Consider the following 21,029-nt stretch of genomic DNA (forward strand, 5'->3'; position numbering starts at 1 on the left):
CGCATATCCTACAAAAATCATATTCTTCCATGTTTAACACTATTTGCTTTTTCTCTTTCATTTACTCAGGAATAAAGCAAGATCGAAGTCACTAATGCATATAAGGAATACAAACAAGTATCAAGAACCAATCTAAATTTTGTTACTATGATGTGCTAACATATAATGCTAATACAGGTTCTTGGGTTGTACCAAAATCTCACTGCTGATATATAAATCTGTAATAATTTTGTTTTCACCTCATCGCATTCATTACTGTGAGGTTCCACCTGGAATGCTCTGAAGTAGAAATTTGGCATTGTGCAAAAGTGCATCAGTCTCCTCATTTGCAGCATCCAGCAAACGCAGTTCCTTGATCTCCTCTTGCCACTTTTCCATTTGCTCCTTGTGAATTCTGCCAAAGACTTAATTCAGAATACCAATCAAAATCTAGTTTTGGTCATTTAAAAAACCTAATTTACTTTAAATCCCTTACAAAACAACCCGTTCTTCAAATTCATTACTCAATTCCTTCAGCATCGACTTCCCCGAATCTAGCAACTCAGATACCTTCACAAAATCACAAGGGGAAACTTTTTCTAAAAAGCTCTTTAAGAAGTTGATACTTCCAAGCTTGAAAAACATAAAAAAAAAAAAAATTTGAAGCAAATAATTCTCTTGAAAAACTCATGCATACTCTCTTGTTTAACATGGAATTTTACCATTTGAGTAAAGTTATTGATCTTGTCAAGAATCTGAGCAATTTCCATCTCGATTTGCTCAGAATTCAAAGTTCTTGACTCATTTTCTTCTCCTGGAACCTGTTCAAGAGGTCCTCCTTCCACCATTGCCTCCGTATCCTCCATCTATGAACTTCCCCATATTAGTAATTAGGAAAATAGTAATTGATTTCTTCTTTTCCCCCCTTTTACCATCATAATATTTTGCCATCTTAATGATTGGGAAGAGCAAAAAAGTACAGATTACTCATACAGAAAGTTTCACCCGCTTTTCCATGACACCAGTACTTTGAAATGAAATTTGTTAAGACTGGAGGAAGAAAACAAATTCAGAGGATATTTTCATTTTCCAAGCAAGAAGTATGCACAAAAATTCACTAGTATTGGAATGCCCCAATCACTTCACCATTAATTCATATATTTGGTACTTCATGATTGTATGAAACAAAACTTGGATAATGTATAATTCAATTTTAAGTACTTTCTCAGAAATAGCTACATGAAAAAAAAACAAGGACTGCGGTCAAAGAAGATAAAAAAATGCATGTAGAGTTCTATATAAAAATGGAATTTATACTGATTTTATATATGGTTAACAAACTTTGTGTAGCCATGACAGCCGAGGGTAGTAGGTAAATTTTCAAACAAGAGAACATAATTTCTTCAAGATTTGACAATGAAAACTAAAATTCTCTCCTAAATCAATCATCAAAGGAATCATAAAACTGGATAGCTAAATTTTAGCCACAATTGAAGTTAAAACTGTAAAATAGAACCCTAGGCTTTCCGTACCAACATAGAAAAGAAGCTGTACCCGACATTTACTATCAGACTCGCAAACATGGTAAGAAATCGAAAATGATTATCCTCATTTAGCATATTAAAAGTAAGAAAAGAGAATGAGAGATATAATGCTCAAATGCTAATTTCCGCGCATCATTTTTAACGTTTAACAAATTACAAGAAGATATAACACAATTCACAACAATGCGAACAGTGAAGAGGATTTCAGCAGCCATTGAATAGTTTTTACAACTGAGAACCTGTAAATAACAAAATTAAAGGACATATATATGAGCAAATCAATGGTAAAAATGCAACAAACTCATAAGCATCTGTTATCCAGCTAATTCCGATGCATTCCAGCAATAAAAAAAGTTAACAAATAAAATCAAATTACATCTATTCGCTATCTGTCTCTAGAATCCAGAAATTTCAAAGTCCAGAAAAAAAAAAACCGGTGAAAAATAACCAAAATCCAGCTTCTATCTCCTCCTACGTTCATAAAACAAATTCTATTATAGTACATATTTCGAATCTGAATTTGGAATTAGAAAAAAACCCAACCAGAAATTACCAGATTCAAATCGGCAGCCAAGTTTTCGTGCGTCTATGTGACCGAGAGCGAATGCAGGGAGTAAATGGGAGTCTGTGAGGAATGACGAGTGTTGGACGGGGCTGCATTTTATAATGATGAAAGGAGGAGGAAGCATTGGCGCCAATTGTACCAAAGTCGAGTAAACGTGTTTACGATTATTATTATTTTTTTGAATAATTACGAGACAAATAACAATGTTTGGTTATTAGGATTTGAAATTAGAATTATTTAAAAATTATTTTTTGTTTGAAAAAATAATTTTTAAATAATTCTAATTTCAAATCCTAATAACCAAACATTGTTATTTTGAAAAAAAAAAGGATTTAGAAATTTAAATATTTAGTAACATAACCTTATGATTTTCTTACATAAATCATGTTTAAACCATATTATTCACATTATTAAAAAATCAAAAATTTTAAATTAATCTTATCATATATTTACATATGAAACTTAAACTAATATTTGTGGAGTAAGTCTTTTGTGAGACGATTTTATGAATCTTTATCTGTGAGACGGATCAACTTTAACAATACACAAAATAAAAAATAAATAAATTCATCGGTGAATCAAAACCAAGAAAACACATAGTATTTTTTATTCTAGCAAATCGAATCATTATTAAATCTTGGTATGATGGTTATTCTCATGATAGTCAACAAAGACGAATCATCGCGTAGAAGTCCCAAGAAAAATTGGATATGATGTCAAAGAAGTAAAAAAATAAAATAAAATAACATACCAATTGAGAGATTCTAAGCTAATTATAATATTATAGTCAAAATTACATGGTGATTTATGTATAGATATACATATATCAAACTAATGTATAAATACGAAAAATAAATCCGTAAAATCGTTTCAAATGCTTATTCAAAAAGGTGTTCTTCGAATATTACATTCTACATATAGAGATATACATATATGAAGTATAAAAAAAAAATCTCATTCAATGGAACTTTCAATGGTAGAGCTACTGCTAATCCATTTATCTGTAACAGCAACAGGTGACGTCAAATTCTTGTTCTTCAACAATATAACCTCGTCTGTCTCCGGAGAATGAAGCATCTTTCCATTCCCATTTTCCTCTTTCACCTTCTCAAACATCAACTCATCCCCATTGTGAATATCCTTCAAATAATCCAACACCTCGTCCATCGACGGCCTCATCTCCTTCTCCGGTTGCAGACACCGGAAAGCCAAATCGGCCACGGAAGTGGTCATTCTCGTGACCTCGGCATCAGTGCCGTACCCAAGAGATGAGTCGATTAGTTCCTCGAAATCACATTTCTGAATCTTGTTTAAAGCGAAGCTAGCCAAGTTTATTTCATGTCTATGTCTGTTTATGTCCACTGCAGGCATGGATGATATGAGCTCGACTAGCACGACCCCGAAACTATACACATCGCTTTTACCTGTGAGTTGGTAACATTGATGGTATTCGGGATCGACGTACCCTGGGGTCCCCTGAGGAGCGGTGGAGACGTGAGTTGCATCGATTGGGAAGAGTCTTGACAGCCCAAAATCCGCAACTTTGACGCAGAAGTTTCCGTCGAGTAATATGTTGTTCGTCTTCACGTCGCGGTGGATTATGTCTGATTTGTGTAGGTAAGTTAGCGCAGTTGCTGTTTCTATGGCTATGTTCATGCGAATGGACCAAGTTAGTGGGGATTCGTCAGCTCTTTTGCCATGGAGATGATCGGCTACGGTTCCATTTTCAACGTACTCATAAACGAGTAATAATTCTCGGCTTCTTCTGGAGGTGCAGCCGTACAGAGAAACGAGATTTGGATGCTTCAAACATGTAAGAATTTTGATCTCGTTCATGAATTGTTCGACCCTTCTGTAGTTATGCTCGTAGAGTCGTTTTATAGCGACTTCTCTTCCATCTCTGAGTTTCCCTAGTCATTAGTTATAAACAGATTAGTGAAACTATACTTAGAAACTGTAGAAGTGGACTTATCTCACATACTGAGAAGAAAGGAGAAACTTTTTTAGTACCATAATATACGGTTCCAAAGCCTCCATCACCGAGTTCTCGGGCGGAGTCGAAGTTATTTGTGGCCTCCACAAGTTCTGTGTAGGAAAATACAGGGATTCCGAAGTATAAGCTTCCGCCTTCAATATCTAATTTGGAGGAGGGATCCGAGGATACGCTTCTCCATAGGCGGTAGGCATTTGTGACTCGTTTCTTGTTTCGCCAGATTAAAAAGGCCAACAAGCACATGAAAAATGCAGCTCCCGGTATAGCTAATACCACAAATCAGACTCATTAACGTTTGGAAACCAGAATACTAAGATGGAAACACGGTAATCAGACTGACAATACCTGCGGCTATTATTATTTTCATCTTCTTTTTGTTTCCTGCAACCAAATCTAAGGTAAGAAAAATTATTGATTGCATATCACAAACAAACCAGTGGGGTTTACTCAAGAAGAAGCAAAAATAAACAACAGCATTGAATTTTTCGCCAAGAAAACAACTCCATATGTTAGCATAAAATTTGGTTCCTTTTGCAAGTAACGAACAACATATATATGACACTGACCTTTAGTTTGTTCAACATGCCACTCAAGATCAAATTCATAAGCAAGCAGTTTGAACAAGTCATCACTCCAATTCAAAGAACGATTCCACATAGGCATTTGAATAGAACGACATCCAAAAGGGAGATCAGCCCCACTAGCAGGATTTCCATCCTCTGGGTTTCTATAATATACATCAAAGCCTACACATTGCGAGTGATTTTTGTAATCTTTGAAATGCTCTTCCACACTCCTATCATGGAAAGCCTTGTCACATGTGAAGAGGGTGACGTTTGGGGATATTACGAATGAAATATTGGGAGAAATATAGAGAGGAAAACTGTTGAAAGAAAAACAACTATTGCGATCCAAATTATACCGAAGGGATTCGTCTCGAACAAAATATTTATATGCGGAAATATTATCCAAAACATCGTAGGACGGCCCTTTATCCCCAATCTTAAATCTTGGTACCGAAGAATTACAATCAACCACGATTAACCCACAGTCGGGGCGTTCGAGCTCGGTGAGGGGATACTCCAGGAGCCCAAGTTCTGAACAAGGGAAGGATTTGGGGCACTTGTTGGCATCGCAAAAGTTGAGAAGCAGAGCATGGAATACGAAGAAGAACAGGAATAAATTGGGAAAGGCCATGCAGAGAAGGGAAAATGGAAAATGGAGGCAAGATTTTTGTATTCCGGTGGTCTTACTTTTGTAACACAGCTGTTGTTTGTGCTACAAACGCCGTAGTTGACTTGACCAAAGCAAATAAAATTAATTTAGAAATAATGTAATCTGAAACAAAACTTTAAATGATATATATTTTTTAATTATTGTTTTTTTTTATTTATTTGCTTTAATTAGTTTGAAATGGTCAGATTGAGGTTAGGAACACTCAAGTTTCGCTGTCATTATCAACTTGACTTGCGGGTCGTTTACATAATTGACCATTGACTGTGACATGAGTTAAAAAATACTACAAATTTAGATGATCATCAAAGAAAATGCATTATAAATTCTCATATAAATCAATTTTTTTTTATATCTGGAATATAAAAAATTTGATTATATTGAATTATTATTATTTTTCGTGTCAAATATTATGTTTAAACTTTATCATGAGATGAATTACGATCAGAAAAAAAAGAAAATCAAAGACTTGAATAAGATTAGGAAAAAAAAGAAAAAAAACGAAAAGTTGGGATGCTTTGAAAAAGGTTGGTGATATCAAGTAACTTTTAATTTTCCCATTTAGTTTGTAAAAATGATTGAGGATTATAAGAAATTTAAGAGATATTGATAATATCGCAAAGAGTAGGTCTCTTGTGTTACAATCTCACTAATCTTTATCTATGAGACGAGTCAAACCTATCGATATTCACAATAAAAAGTAATATTTTTTCATGGATAACCCAAATAAGATATCCGTCTCACAAAATACGATCCGTGAGACCGTCTCACACAAGTTTTTGCCTACAACAAAAACTCTTACGATATAATCTCAGGTGCCAATTTTTTGACACGGATATCTAATCTGGTGTGATTCATAAAAAATAATTATAAATACAAACCGATTCAGCCTGTCTCACAAGAGACTTATTCAATAATTATTAGATAATTATGTTACTCCATTGAAATATTTATTCATAAAAGTAAGATCGTCTCAATAGTTAATTTTGTGAGACTTATATATTACCCGACCACCCATGAAAATATTACTTTTTATATTATAAATATTACTTTTCAAATTAAATATAGACTCAATCGATACATCTCACATACATGCAATAATCTGACTGTCTCGAAATATTAAAATATATTGTCTTTAAAAAAAAAGTTTAAAGTGTCCATTCATATTATGCATTCAACCATTAAATTAGCTTTTTCCATTGACGATGACAGCACAACTCCGGCCCACCCCCTCTCCGTCCAACAAGTTAAACGAAATTTTCACGTAAAAGCGAAGAAATTCCTTATGCTAATTGACTGGTGATCATGAAATAATAATAATAATAATAATAATAATAATAATAATAATATATATATATATATATATATATATATATTACAAATAATAATCATGTTATATTTCAAGAGTTACGAATAAATGTACTGGAAAAGTAGCAATTTTCTCCCTTGGCCTAAATATTATTTTGGACTTCTAATCAATTATTAGTATAAAGCAATCAGTTTTAGGGTAAAAGAAAGTTTTTTAAGTTTTTTCCTAAATGTTATTATTACGCATAACATGTCAGCAATGTCTTACGTCATCACATCGTTGCATTAACAACATCGAATATATATATATATATATATATCTGTGTGTGTGCACGCGCATGATTAATAAGCATTTTGATGATATACATAAACGATTAAATTATTTAATGCAACCTATTGATGTTATACACAACGGATCAAGTGGAGATAAAAGAGAATTCAAGAACTAACCCACAGGAGTCTTTGATAGAGATTAGAGGAGAGCAACCAGTCAGGTCCGATATTATTAAACAATTGAAAATTTAGATTTACTTGACCTTAAAATATTGGTCTTCTTTTTTACAAATGTTTTTAAAAATACTTCTACGTGAGACAAAGTAAGATATTAAAATCTGTTTGGACAAATATTTTATAAACGTTTAAGCGTTTTATAAAAGGAAAAAAAAAGTATGTGATTGAACAAGATTTTTAAATTGTTTATGAAAAATATTTTTTTAAAATGCTTCTTTTATTATAATTTTAAACAATAATTGAAAGATATATTCTGATATATTTAAAGTAAAAAAAAACATAGGTCAAATTATTATAAATCAAAAATAAGAAACAAAATTACAAAAAAAAAAATTAATGAAAAACTTATTACAGAAACCCGATCTATTAACAAGAAGTAGATCTACACGGAGAGAATTATTAGTGTGTCATGAGAAATTAGTACAAAATGCCGTGTATACACTTCTTGATAATAGAATCCGGGGCAACAATGAAACTTATAGTAAAAGAAAAATTCATGGACTTTAAAAATCGCGAAGGTTCAAGTCTTTCTATACCCCCAAAAATCATATAATTGACTCGAAAATATTTATCTCATCATTGACTCACCACTTATTTAAAATAGATAAATAGTTATTAATCATTTTTAACTATAATTTTTTTTATAAAATAGTTTCCAAACCCATGTTTATTCCTAAAACAACTTTTAAAACATTTTTAAAATTTTGGTGAAAAACACTTTTATAAAAATATTTTATAACTATTTGTCCAAACGGAGGACCCTTAGTATTATTATTTTTTCAAGTTTCATTAAAACAAGGGGACTTGCATATGTTTATTTTTATTATTCTTTTTTTTTTTGTCCTAAAAAATAATGATTCATTGCATGAAATATTAAGGTGTACAGATGAAAATAATCTCTACTGATTGACAAAATTTTGTGTGAGAAGGTCTCACATGTCGTATTTTGTGAGACAAATATCTTATTTGGATCATCTATGAAAAAATATTACTTTTTATGCTAAGAGTATTACTTTTTATTGTAAATATCTATAGGATTGACCCATCTCATAGATAAAGATTTTTTAGACCGTCTCACAAGAGAACTACTCATGTTGATTTATCCAATGATGTTGTAAGATAGTACAAATGGGCCTTGGCTATGGTGCATGCACCAGGAGAACTACTCAGGCCCAATTTTATTTTATTTTTTAATTGACCCATGCTTTGTGCATAGACCCTAATGGATTCCGCAGCATGTAATCCCAATTGATTGAAGATTGGTGGTGTAGAAAAAACCACATATTTGGATCGGTTCATCTAAAATCTATGAGTGTAAAATTAAATTTCATTGTTGAATAACCTTAACAAATAAAATCAAATCTATATCTTAGTTATCTACAATATATTTATATATATCAAAATGGATTTCAAATAACTCTAATATTCTAAAAATTTGAAATATATTGTGTTAAGATTGAGGGGGTAATCATTGAGCTACAATAGCTCGGTTCTTGAAATATTAAACACCGATTAATTAAATCGAGTTGATGTTCAAACCAAGCGGAAAACACTCGAAATAATCCTTCGTAGAAACCGATTAAATATTTTGTAAACCATTTAAAATATATGTAAGTTGAATGAGTAAAAATATTTTGAGTTGAAGCATTTTATCAAACAATTGGTATGCAATATTTTGGTATTTGAAGAACACATAAAATGCTTCAACAATGCATCTATAAAAACAATGGAAATGATAAGTAAATGCAATAAACAAATAGACACGAATTTGTTTATGGATGTTCGGAGACTTCAAATGCTCCTACGTCACCTTTTCTTCCCCTTGGGAAAGATTCACTAGAAAACTTTAATTTATACAACTCTGTGTAAAAACACATTCAGCTAGAACTTATCCACTGCCTAAACTGAACTCCTAGCACTCAAGATTGTAGGCATCACCTCACAATCAGCATAATGTTTAACGTCTCTTATGCCAAGACTACATACACAAGTTTAATGTCTTTGTGCAAGTCTCACTCAACTAATTTTTTCAGCTCAAACTCTCTGTATATATGTGAGTGATTGTATGTGAAGAATTTATCATTTACAGTGTACATCTCAAATGTATCCTCACACAAGGGCTTGTGCTCTCAACTAGCTGATTTCTTCATGCTAACTGCCCATGCTTTGAATCCTTTTCCAAAACTCTTGTTTGATCTTCAATATGTTGTATTTATAAGCTCCAACACTGATATATAAGTTAAACACAAGAATATGACCGTTTGGAAATTTTCTGTACTGTTTCTGAAATTGCAACGGTTAAATTCGTCTTGCTGGACATTTTCCCGACTGGTCAACTCTGGTCAACTCAACTGGTCATTCAGTTCAACTTGTCAGCAGCTGGTTCAGTTCAGTTCAGTTGGTCAGCTGCTGGTTCGGGTCAGTTCAGCTGGTTCAGTTGGTCTGGTTCGGTTCAGTTTCAGCTGGTCTGATTCAGTTCAACTGGCTCGGTTCAGTTGGTCAGCAACTGGTTCAGTTCAACTGGTCAGCAGCTGGTTCAGTTCAGTTGGTCTGGTTCAACTGATCTTCAGCTGGTTCAGTTGGTTCAGTTTCAGCTGGTGTGCTGAAATCAGCCTAGCTGATTTCAGTTTGTGCAGAACCAGTAAATTCATCGTCATTTATCAGCATTTTAAGCTTCGATTCAGACTTTGACTTCTGAAGATAATTTGTAGATCATCGTCTTATCTTTCCAACGTATACTGAATCGCTCCATTTTGATAACCGAGCTGAGAGATATGACCAAAATACCGCAACTGCTCAAACCCAACTGATTGTTGTTTTCGTGTGATCAGTTCGGTAATTGAGCGATCAGTTAGACCATGATAACATCCGCTTTTGCCCAGCTGACGTGAAATACGACTTGTTTTAAATTGAGTTTTCTAATCAGTCCAGTTGGCAGATTGTCATTTGGATAATCCAGTTGAGAGATACCATCAAAATACCGAAGCTCGCCAGAAATTCAGTTTGTGCAGAATTCAGTTTCAGCTTGTGTAAGGACCGTGTATCGTGTTATCGTAAATCCTGTGTGATTATCGATAATTCATGAAATTGATATGTGATTATGTATTTGATGTATATTATGACAAGGAAATTGAGAAAATGAATATTGAATATTAATTGACGTTGTAAGAGCTCGATTGGAGAGGTCGGACGCCAATTTAGTACAAACATAAATAATTGCACAGAACGAGTGGCGCCCGGGCGGTAGAAAATGACCGCCCGAGCGCGGAGCAAGTGGCATTTGGACAGAACATGCCGCGCCCGAGCGGTAATTTTTGACCGCCCGAGCGCGGTGGTGCATTTGAAACTCGGGGGCAGAACCTCTCGCGCTCGGGCGCGAGAATTCTACCGCCCGAGCGCGAGAGCGGTGGGAAGATAAGAACAATTTTTGCCGTTCGTTTTCTTCCTTTCATTTCAGAGGCTTCGAGAGAATACGAGGGAATTCGAATTTCTTTCGTCCGAATCGACTTCGAAACGCTGTCTAAACGCGAAACAAATTATATATTTGTGATCTTCGCGTCGAGGGCTTCTGACTGAGGTAATTTTCTTCTAGTTCCAGCAGCTCTAAATATCAAAGTGCTGGAATAGCATGTATTTGAAGTTGAATTTCTGATATGTAGTAGAATAACCGACAAGAAACTTGTATTCGAAGTCGGAATTGAATTATGATATGAATTTGATTTGATATGAATTTTTGAAGTTTCAAATGATATTTGAAACTCATATTAATGATTTTGGAGTATGTTATTGATTGGAATGAGTATGTTATTGATGTAGATAAAGTGTAATATCAATATCTTCAGGCTACATCAACTGGAAACGAAGAATTGAGGTATGTTGCGACCGGGTAACATACGACAAGTATCTGTGTTATATGATATATGTCGGATTGATTTAATTGATTGGAATGAGATTATGTGTCTATATGCCTTATTTGTTGATTGATATGGCATACATGACATTGAGATTGAGATATCGATGTATAAAATAAATGTTTTGTGTTAACACACATCATTTTATGCATACATCGATACATGACATACACGTTGAGCTATGATCCTTGGATACCCTGATATGATTTGATTGGCTTCCGGGGTTTGTGAACACAATCGCTATGCCGGTATTATATGACCCGTAAAGCATAGACAATTGTGGCCCCATATGATTGGATATGAGATTTGGGACTTGATGGCGCTTTGCCGACGCTATCATACGAGTATCCCATATTGGCCGGTGTGCCAGCTCGAGCATTGATTTGATAGCGATTCGATTGATTCTGACATGTGCTCAGTGGATGGGCATTTGACCCGATATCTCCACGACATACATGCATTGCATACCATATATCATTGCTTAAATATCTGTGGTATATATGTTTGGTTGTTCCATACGGAGCTTTGCTCACCCCCAAGGGGGGTTGTTGTTGTCTTTGTGTGTGGACAATGGCAGGTACTCCAGGATATCAGGAGACCGGAGAGGGTACTTCTGGAGGGAGCCACAGCTTGGGCTGAGGTTTTATGTTTTGTCTTGTTCCCAGTATATATGTATATGTATCTATATACCGGGGCATGTCCCGAGAATGTGAGTTGTTTGTATATGATAGATTTTGATTTCGTGTGGGCATGTTTATGACGTGAGATTAAATACTATTTTTAGTATTCAAATAAAATGATTTGGGCTCATTGTAAAGAAAATTTAAACTCGTTTTCCGCTGTAATTAATTAACCCTAATCAGATTGCATTGTAATAACGATTAGGAGCTAAGGGCCCCACAGCTTGCTTCTTGTGTTTGCAACTTCACACTTGAGTAAATATGTTAGAAACACAATAACAAGTTTTGTTAACATCAAAATCAAGATTGCGAACATGAAATGTTCCAACAATCTCCCCCTTTTTGATGATCACAAAACTTGGATAAACAATCAATTCAACTAACATATTTCTCCCCCTTTTTGTGTGAATCAAAAAGTCACAATTTCAAAACATTTTTAAACAAAATTTTCTCCCCCTCAATATTTAAAAATAATAATTCCATTAAAATTTTAATGAGTTCTCCCCCTATATTTTTAAAATTTTGAAAGTTATAAAAGAAGAGGGATAACTAACCAATTTTCTCCATGGCTCATTTTCTGTCACAGCACATATTCTGCCTTCAACGAATAAACTGTACTTTCTCGAGCATAAATATGCTGCAAATTTTATACCACTGTAAACCTCTATGAGTCTAGTTTGCAACGCAAAAAAGCAGTTCGTCATTTGGACACTCGAGCAAGGAGATATGTCATTTTTCCTACAGTCGCTGCAAGCTGTACGAAAATTCAGTTTTGCATGTATATATTTAAAAAATCTGAAATTTTCGAATTTTAAACATCAAAATCAGTTTCAATGTTCTTTCAAGAACAACCCGCTCTGATATCAATTGTTAGGATCGATGGGGGGGTAATCAATGAGCTACAATAGCTCGGTTTTTGAAATATTGAACACCGATGAATTAAATCGAGTTTGGTGTTCAAACCAAGCGGAAAATACTCGAAATAATCCTTCGTAGAAACCGATTAAATATTTTGTAAACAATTTAAAATATATACAAGTTGAATGAGTAAAAATATTTTCGGTTGAAGCATTTTATCAAACACTTGGTATGCAATATTTTGGTATTTGAAGAACACATAAAATGCTTCAACAATGCATCTATAAAAACAATGGAAATGATAAGTAAATGCAATAAACAAATAGACACAAATTTGTTTATGGATGTTCGGAGACTTCAAATGCTCCTACGTCACCTTTTCTTCCCCTTGGGAAAGATTCACTAGAAAACTTTAATTTATACAACTCTTTGTAAAAACACATTCAGCTAGAACTTATCCACTGCCTAAACTGAACTCCTAGCACTCAAGATTGTAGGCATCACCTAACAATCAGCATAATGTTTAACGTCTCTTATGCCAAGACTACATACACAAGTTTAATGTCTTTGTGCAAGTCTCACTCAACTAATTTTTTCAGCTCAAACTCTCTGTATATATGTGAGTGATTGTGTGTGAAGAATTTATCATTTACAGTGTACATCTCAAATGTATCCTCACACAAAGTCTTGTGCTCTCAACTAGCTGATTTCTTCATGCTAACTGCCCATGCTTTGAATCCTCTTCCAAAGCTCTTGTTTGATCTTCAATATGTTGTATTTATAAGCTCCAACACTGATATATACGTTAGACACAAGAATATGACCGTTTGGAAATTTTCTGTATTGTTTCTGAAATTGCAACGGTCAAATTCGTCTTGCTGGACATTTTCCCGACTGGTCAACTCAACTGGTCATTCAGTTCAACTGGTCAGCAGCTGATTCAGTCCAGTTCAGTTGGTCAGCTGCTGGTTCGGTTCAGTTGGTCTAGTTCGGTTCAGTTTCAGCTGGTCTGGTTCAGTTCATCTGGTTCGTTTCAGTTGGTCAGCAACTGGTTCAGTTCAACTGGTTAGCAGCTTGTTCAGTTCAGTTGGTCTGGTTCAACTGGTCAGCTGCTGGTTCAGTTTCAGCTGGTGTGCTGAAATCAGCCTAGCTGATTTCAGTTTGTGCAGAACCAGTAATTTCATTGTCATTTATCTGCATTTTAAGCTTCGATTCAGACTTTGACTTCTGAAGATGATTTGTAGATCATTGTCTTATCTTTCCAACGCATACTGAATCGCTCCATTTCGATAACCGAGCTGAGAGATATGATCAAAATACCGCAACTGCTCAAACTCAACTGATTGCTGTTTTCGTGTGATCAGTTCGGTAATTGAGCGATCAGTTAGACCATGATAACATCCGATTTTGTCCAACTGACTTGAAATACGACTTGTTTCAAATTTCTAATCAGTCCAATTCGTGCAGAATTCAGTTTCAGCTTGCTTCTTGTGTTTGCAACTTCACATTTGAGTAAATATGTTAGAAACACAATAACAAGTTTTGTTAACATCAAAATCAAGATTGCGAACATGAAATGTTCCAACATATTGTGATTAGTTCGATTGTAGCATGAGTTTGAATTGCTTTCTTTTAAGTTATTGAACAACTGATTTCAACTATTTCCATCCATACATAACCTAAAAGATTTTCAAACTTAAAAATATCACAAAAACTACTGTAAGATGGAGTCACGAGTCAATTTTATGAGAAATGTATCTTATTGTGAATATGAACATGGTTGACCCGTTTCATGGATAAAAATCCATGAAAGCGTACCACAAGAGACCTATTATAAATAGATTTAAATAGGTCTGTTGGATTTTGATTTAAAACGCTAACATAAACTAATAAGGGGACAGATATGAGTTCAAACCCATGTAAATAACGAAAAAATCAATGTTGTAATAAAGAGATGGTAACATCAACTAATGATTTTGAAACTTTTAGGAAACGAGGTCAGACTAACTTAATGATATATTTTTTTTAAAAATGTTTTCGGTGGAACATGCAAGTATACAGTATCTGCAAAAATCAAAGTCATATTCAATCATCAACCATGAAATATGATTTATCAAGATATTAAACTCCTCATAGTGTACAAAGCCAAATTGATCACCTTGTGACTAAAAAAATGACTTTTTCAACACACATCACAATCAATATGGTCCTATAATTGCAAAAATTAAGAGTGTAGAATATTTTATATATATACATATATATATATATATATATATATATATATATATAGACTTTTAATTGTGAAATTTCTAATATACCCTTATTCATTTAAGTTAGTAAATTTAATTAATGATTTTTTATGGGTTCTTTTGGTAATTAACTATACATTTTAAATGAGTTTGGACATTAATGTATATTGAATTCACAATTTACCAATTGTTTTTCTTTGTTGCTACTAAAATTGATTGCTAAAATGAGTTGATTTTTTCATGATTGCTAATGAATATTTAATGTTTTTATCTTATTTTTTCTTTTATTTTACATATAAATATATCACTTTTATAACAAGTTGATTTTTAAATGTGAATTAAGAAGCATAATTTTTTTTATTTAAACATGTCATTTTGTTTTTTGACACTATTTTTTCCTTATATATATTTTTTAATGTTTGCGGGTGTTTTTGTGCTTATTATTTTTATTTAACATTGTTTGAAATATTATATGCATATAAAATTTAAATCATAATGTGTCTACATTATTGTGTCTACACGCGTTTGCAAATTTAGGATCAATGTTCATAGTGTGTTTTCCGTGAAACGTGTCAACTATACCTGTATTTACAATAATAATTAATATTTTTGTCATAAAAAATAATATTTTTTCATTATTGAATCAAATAGAATATTCGTCTCACAAAATGATTCGTGAGCCGTCTCACAAAATTTTGTGAGTTATCTTATTTATATATCTATTTCATTTAGCAAAATCACAATTGATATTTAATTTAATAAATGTTTAGTGGTTTTATTTTAACATTATTATGATAATTTAGTTAATTAAGAGAATTTTATTTGACAAAATTTTGTTTATATTTACTCAATTTAAGTACATCGTGATTTTGATATGATAAAATTCACTATTATGTTATTTTTATTATTTTTTCTATTGTGAATTATATTTGGATGAAAGATATATTTTCAAATTTGATAGAGCTGTCGTTATGTTATAATCACGCGGATTGAAAGTGTCATATGAATCAGTGAATATATATGACTTATTATCATAATATATTTTCATTTTTTGTGTTTTATATATATATATATATATATATATATATATATATATATATATATATATATATATATATTAAATCGCGCCTCATTCTCCAATTCAGCGTCAGCTAATGAAAATGAGGCTGTAATAATATGTATACTTTCTATGAGATTTTTTTTATAGCAATTTCAGTTGGCTAATTCTATTAAGCAGAAATATTTAACTGATTAATGCCTATAGTATGTGGTATGGCCATAGTTACGCTACACCAGGTGAGATGTGTCTGAAATAATATATACTGAAGAAAAGTGAAAAGAACTTACCAGGTTTGCAACTGGCGGAATGAGGTCTGTCAGGGCAGAAACACATGAATTTATAAAAAGTTTCATTAAATCCACAACGTCCACCACTTATTTCACATGCGTCACAATCGGCTGCTATCCAGTTCAATTCGAATCCCTTCTTGGCAACCTCGAGGACATCTCCAATTCCGCCGTTTCCACCGCCCGATGGGCCGGCCCCATCCACCGGCACCAGAACGTTTCTTGGGCAATCTTCCAGCAAAATTCTGATCAAGTTTTCATCTCTACCATCATCATAAAATGCCAAGTCCCAGTTACCACAGTCAACCTGGTACCTAGACAGATCATTAGTTAACGTTTCCCGGCAGTCTCCGAACAGACGGAGATGTGTTGCATCTACATAATCGAACTGGGGCTTTGTATAAAGCGTGCTGTTTCTAATTCCTGGGAGACAGCTGCTGGAATTTGAGTTTAAAACAGCTGAATCAATCACGCGAAAATTCTGGTTTCTGTAAGAGATTCCCTTGATTACATATTCGTTTCCGGGTAATTCAAGAACTGGTAATCCAAGATCGCTGCAGTTTAGCATAAATCCAGGGAATCCACAGTACGCTTCCTGCAGACCTTGAATATAGAACGGAAAGCTTACGTTCTGGCCACCACAAAGTACCGGTACGCTGCAGGCTTCATATCGGTAATCGGCGCCGGAAGATCTTTCGGATAAGATGATGACACAGAATATACAGAAGCTGAAATATATGAAGAAATCATGCATCGTTTTTGGGTTCACCGGATCAAAATCTCTCGAGTTTTCAAAATATTCATAATCTTGAGAAAAGTAGTGGTAATCTCGCGTATGAAGAGAGTTAACTGTCAATTGGGAAATCGTACGAGTGGGCAAGGGTTACCTATCTGAAGAATAGCCCCACACATTGAACAAGGTAAGAAAATAGGATCAGCAGCGTAAGCGTGGTTGAGTTGCTTTAGTTTGACCAATTGAAAAGTAAAAGTTTCATAAAACAAATAGGAAATATTGAAGGACATCAATGTGTTTTTCTGTCATCGTTCACTAACACAATCCTTCTATCCACGTTTATATTTTCGGATGAAATTGAGTACATAATATTAAAATTTTAGAATAAATATATTATATTTCAGATCTAAAACGTTAATATATGATTTTTTGGTATCAAAAAATATATAACAAATTTTGATATTAACTACACGTTTTTTTTTTCGGACGAAAATTCGGTATAAAAATTTGAAAAACTGTTATTAATATATGATATTGAGTATTAAAGATTTTAGATATACTAATATATGATTTATGAATAACAAACATGTATAAATTTTTTTGTTATTAATGACACATTTTTTCGAATGAAAATTGGTATAAAAAATAAAAAATGTGAATTAATATATGATATCTAACGTTTTCAGCTCATGTATTAATACATGATATTTTAGCTCACAAAAAAGTGTATAAAATATTGATATTAATATATGTATTCTAATTTTATGCTCAAAATTTTATCTTTCAGATCAGATCTAAACCAATTTTTCTGTAAAATCATATATATGTTTTAAACTTTCAATGTTTTGTACTGAATTTCATCCCGAAAAAATTGTGGACACATTGAGTGCATATATATATATTTTTTTGTATTCATAGATTATAGAGAAAGTTTTAATCTGACAAAAACCGAACACATAGTTAAATGTTTTGAGATTTAAAAACAAATATCCCATATTAAAATTTCATTTTAATTGAAATAATAATATCGTTATATAATTATCAATAGCCTCCACTTGAATACAACACAGAAAATAATAATAATGATACATATGGAGACAATTGAAGGGGTTGATCTGTTTGGTCCACTATTTTAAAGTCGGCAACTCGTGGAGAAAAGTAGTCCATAACTTTTGTGGACGATATCCGCAATAGAGGATGCCAACAAAGGAGGCTTTGGGTGAAATATTACATATTTGACTGGCTATTTTTTCCATAAAAAAATATTTAATAGAAAAAAGGTACTATATTTTGGATAAAATAATTATAAAAGTAAAAATATCTAGAAAATCTGTGAATTTTTTTATGCTTCGGTAAAATGTTTTCACCGAGGCAAGGGGACATAATGACGTGACTCTAAGCAAATACTCACGGTTAAACTTTAATTCTTGGTTTTATGGCCTCCCGCGGTTAGTTTTAAGAATTAAACTTCAATTCTTGGGTTTTCGTTAATCTTCAATTCTTGGGTTTTCGTTAATCTTCTCCATACAAACTCTTTAAGCTTCCATAATTTAATTTCTAATTGCCCATTTAGAAGTTTATAATTGAAAATTTTTTATCAAATTTTTACTTGAATTCATATTTTTAACAAGAGTAGGTCTCTTATGAGACGGTCTCACAAATCTTTATCTGTGAGACGGATCACCCCTACCGATATCCACAATAAAACGGGTCAACTCTACCAATATCCACAATAAAAAGTAATACTCTTAGCATAAAAAGTAATATTTTTTCATGGAGGATCCAAGTAAGAGATACCTCTCATAAAATACGACCCGTGAGATCGTCTCACACAAATTTTTGCCTTCTAACAAAAATAAATTTGGATCATATCGATTTTACTTAAAAGACTCGATCTAATCAACTGAATTAAACCAAATTACACTGCTATATCTAATTTATTGGAAAAAGATTATCTAACCGTACCGCATACTGTAAGGCTGCGTTTGGTTGGAAGGATAGGATAAACTAATGATTAGTATGTAAATGATAAAGAAAATGATTGTGGTAGGATTGTAATATATGGTGTAAAATAATATTATGTTTGGTAAGATTTTTAAGTGTAGGATAATTTTGAATTTTTTGATGAAAAGACAAAATTGCCCTTCCCCTTCGCGGCGGCGGCGACGACGGCAACAGCGACGGCGGCGGACGGTGGCCGGAAACGGCAGGCGGGAGGCGACGGCCAGAAACGGCCGGCCGGAAATTTCGACCGACGCCGGAAATAGTCGGCGGCGGTCGGCCGGGGCTCGGCCGGCGGCGATCGTGGCGGCGGCGGCGGCGGTCGGTGGCGGGAAGTGGTGGTGAGTTTGAATATAAGAGAAGGGTAAAATTGGAAAAATAGGAGGTATTAAGAGTTTGATAAATAATCCTAGGGGGTGAGTAGATATTATTTTAACCTACCTAATATAACATAATCATTCATAGGAGGGATTGACTTAGTTAAATAATCACGCGTACCAAACAGCTGACTAGGTAGGATAAAATAATCTATCCCGGCTAATCATCCGAATCAAACGCGGCCTAATAGGATGGACATCTGACATAAAACTAGCAACACAAAATTAGAGGAATTTATTTTCAGAATCTCTAATTTTTCATTCCCAGGTTAATATTTTCTTTTTGCTTAAAATATAATTATAGTGTTCTACTATATTTTATGGAGTATTCATGATTTCCATATAATAATTGAATGTTGATTTTTGGAACAAGTTTGTTTAATTTATTATTGGTTAAAAAATGTCAGTTGGAAAATTCAAATTTCAACATAAACATATATCACAGTTTGGTGTCAATTTAGTGAAAAACCGTCCAAACTACACCGTGATCACTCGTACTAAAATAATTTATTGAAGTATTTTTATAACATAAACAATATTAATAAACAAATTAATAATTAATCGATGCCATGTTTCCTTAATTCTTTTTAAATTTGTTGGCATAATATTTGGGTTGTCAAGAGGACAAAATGTTATAAATATGTGGGACAATAAAATAAACATATATTGAAAAAGAAAAGGACACAAATTGTCAATAGGGTCGGTTTCAAATTTGTGTGGATTGAGAAGATGATCCGTAAAAAAGAAGAAGATGGAATGGTCGTATTTTATGAATTTAGATTGATTGTTCCATCATTTTTCAAGCATATACATATTCATTAACACTTTTTTTTTATTTATCGAAATCGAATAAACCGAACCGATTAAAAATATATTATTAATATATTTTATCGCCTAATTTAAGTGCACACATATATTGACCAAGTATATATGACCTGACATATAAGTAAACCAATAAATTTTTATAATACATGATATCTAAAAAAATATTTCTTTCTGTTTAAAAATATATTTAAAATGTGAGTATTGAATATTTGAATGTTGAATATTTGAATGTTGAAAATAAGAGTTGTAAATATTGAAAATTAGTGTGTGATGATGTAGGTAATGATGTATTTTATTTTTGGATTATTTGTAAAGATTTCCTATAAATAGATCTCTCATTTGTGAAGAAAATCACAATTGAGTAGAGAGAAAAATATTATAAAGTGTGTAGTTTGGTAAATTTTGAGAGTTTGAGAATTTTACTTTTTACCATAAATTTTTACTTTTTCACAACACGTTATCAGCACGAAGCTCTAAAAGTCCTCCATATTTTTTCAAGCTCCAAACAGAAGAAAAAGGTAACAAAAATAATAATATTTATTTTACTGTTATTTATTTATTGTGTATATATTTAATATATAATATAATGTTATTATTAGAAATAATAAAAATAAATTTTTCAAAAACTTGTTATAAATCCTGGGATGATGTTAAGACGACATCCCACACTCCCGGTAAGGGATACGACAAGTATAAAAGCCTATAAGGTTTTTAAACAAAATAACTTACGACACCTCATTATAATAATGTGATATACATAATTATTTAAACATGATTAATATTATATTCACCATATTATTACCATAAAATTATACAAATACATACATTTATTTTTTGTACACCAACGGTCATAAACGGTAACAAAACGGCTAGTTTTTGCCCTATAAATATCATCTCACAAACACATTCAATCACT

General features: G+C 32.8%; 2 protein-coding genes across 8 annotated transcripts; both read right to left on the reverse strand.

Moving 5' to 3' along the window:
- Positions 1-73: 73 nt before the first annotated feature.
- Positions 74-2,210, reverse strand: LOC142533516 (uncharacterized). 4 transcript variants are annotated; one of them, XM_075640326.1, is made up of 4 exons: positions 2,077-2,210; positions 702-852; positions 476-549; positions 74-394 (listed from the first exon to the last, which is right to left on the reverse strand). In XM_075640326.1, the coding sequence occupies exons 2-4, from the start codon at positions 843-845 to the stop codon at positions 253-255; spliced, it is 360 nt and encodes a 119-aa protein (XP_075496441.1). In that variant the 5' UTR covers positions 846-852; positions 2,077-2,210; the 3' UTR covers positions 74-252. The 4 variants fall into 4 exon arrangements, with proteins under 4 accessions (XP_075496441.1, XP_075496439.1, XP_075496440.1 ...); XM_075640324.1 differs by having other exon boundaries at positions 702-845; positions 2,077-2,208; XM_075640325.1 differs by having other exon boundaries at positions 702-1,762; positions 2,077-2,183.
- A 702-nt stretch (positions 2,211-2,912) lies between these two features.
- Positions 2,913-17,234, reverse strand: LOC142533927 (LEAF RUST 10 DISEASE-RESISTANCE LOCUS RECEPTOR-LIKE PROTEIN KINASE-like 1.2). Of its 4 annotated transcripts, none has more exons than XM_075640862.1 (4): positions 16,178-17,234; positions 4,427-4,462; positions 4,099-4,347; positions 2,913-3,998 (listed from the first exon to the last, which is right to left on the reverse strand). In XM_075640862.1, the coding sequence occupies exons 1-4, from the start codon at positions 16,929-16,931 to the stop codon at positions 3,043-3,045; spliced, it is 1,995 nt and encodes a 664-aa protein (XP_075496977.1). In that variant the 5' UTR covers positions 16,932-17,234; the 3' UTR covers positions 2,913-3,042. The 4 variants fall into 4 exon arrangements, with proteins under 4 accessions (XP_075496977.1, XP_075496976.1, XP_075496980.1 ...); XM_075640861.1 differs by having other exon boundaries at positions 4,427-4,474; XM_075640865.1 differs by lacking the exon at positions 16,178-17,234 and adding an exon at positions 4,648-5,669.
- Between the last annotated feature and the right edge of the window lie 3,795 nt (positions 17,235-21,029).

The sequence above is a fragment of the Primulina tabacum genome, chromosome 18 (assembly GCF_025594145.1).
Source record: "Primulina tabacum isolate GXHZ01 chromosome 18, ASM2559414v2, whole genome shotgun sequence".
In the NCBI taxonomy this organism is placed as follows: Eukaryota; Viridiplantae; Streptophyta; class Magnoliopsida; order Lamiales; family Gesneriaceae; genus Primulina; species Primulina tabacum.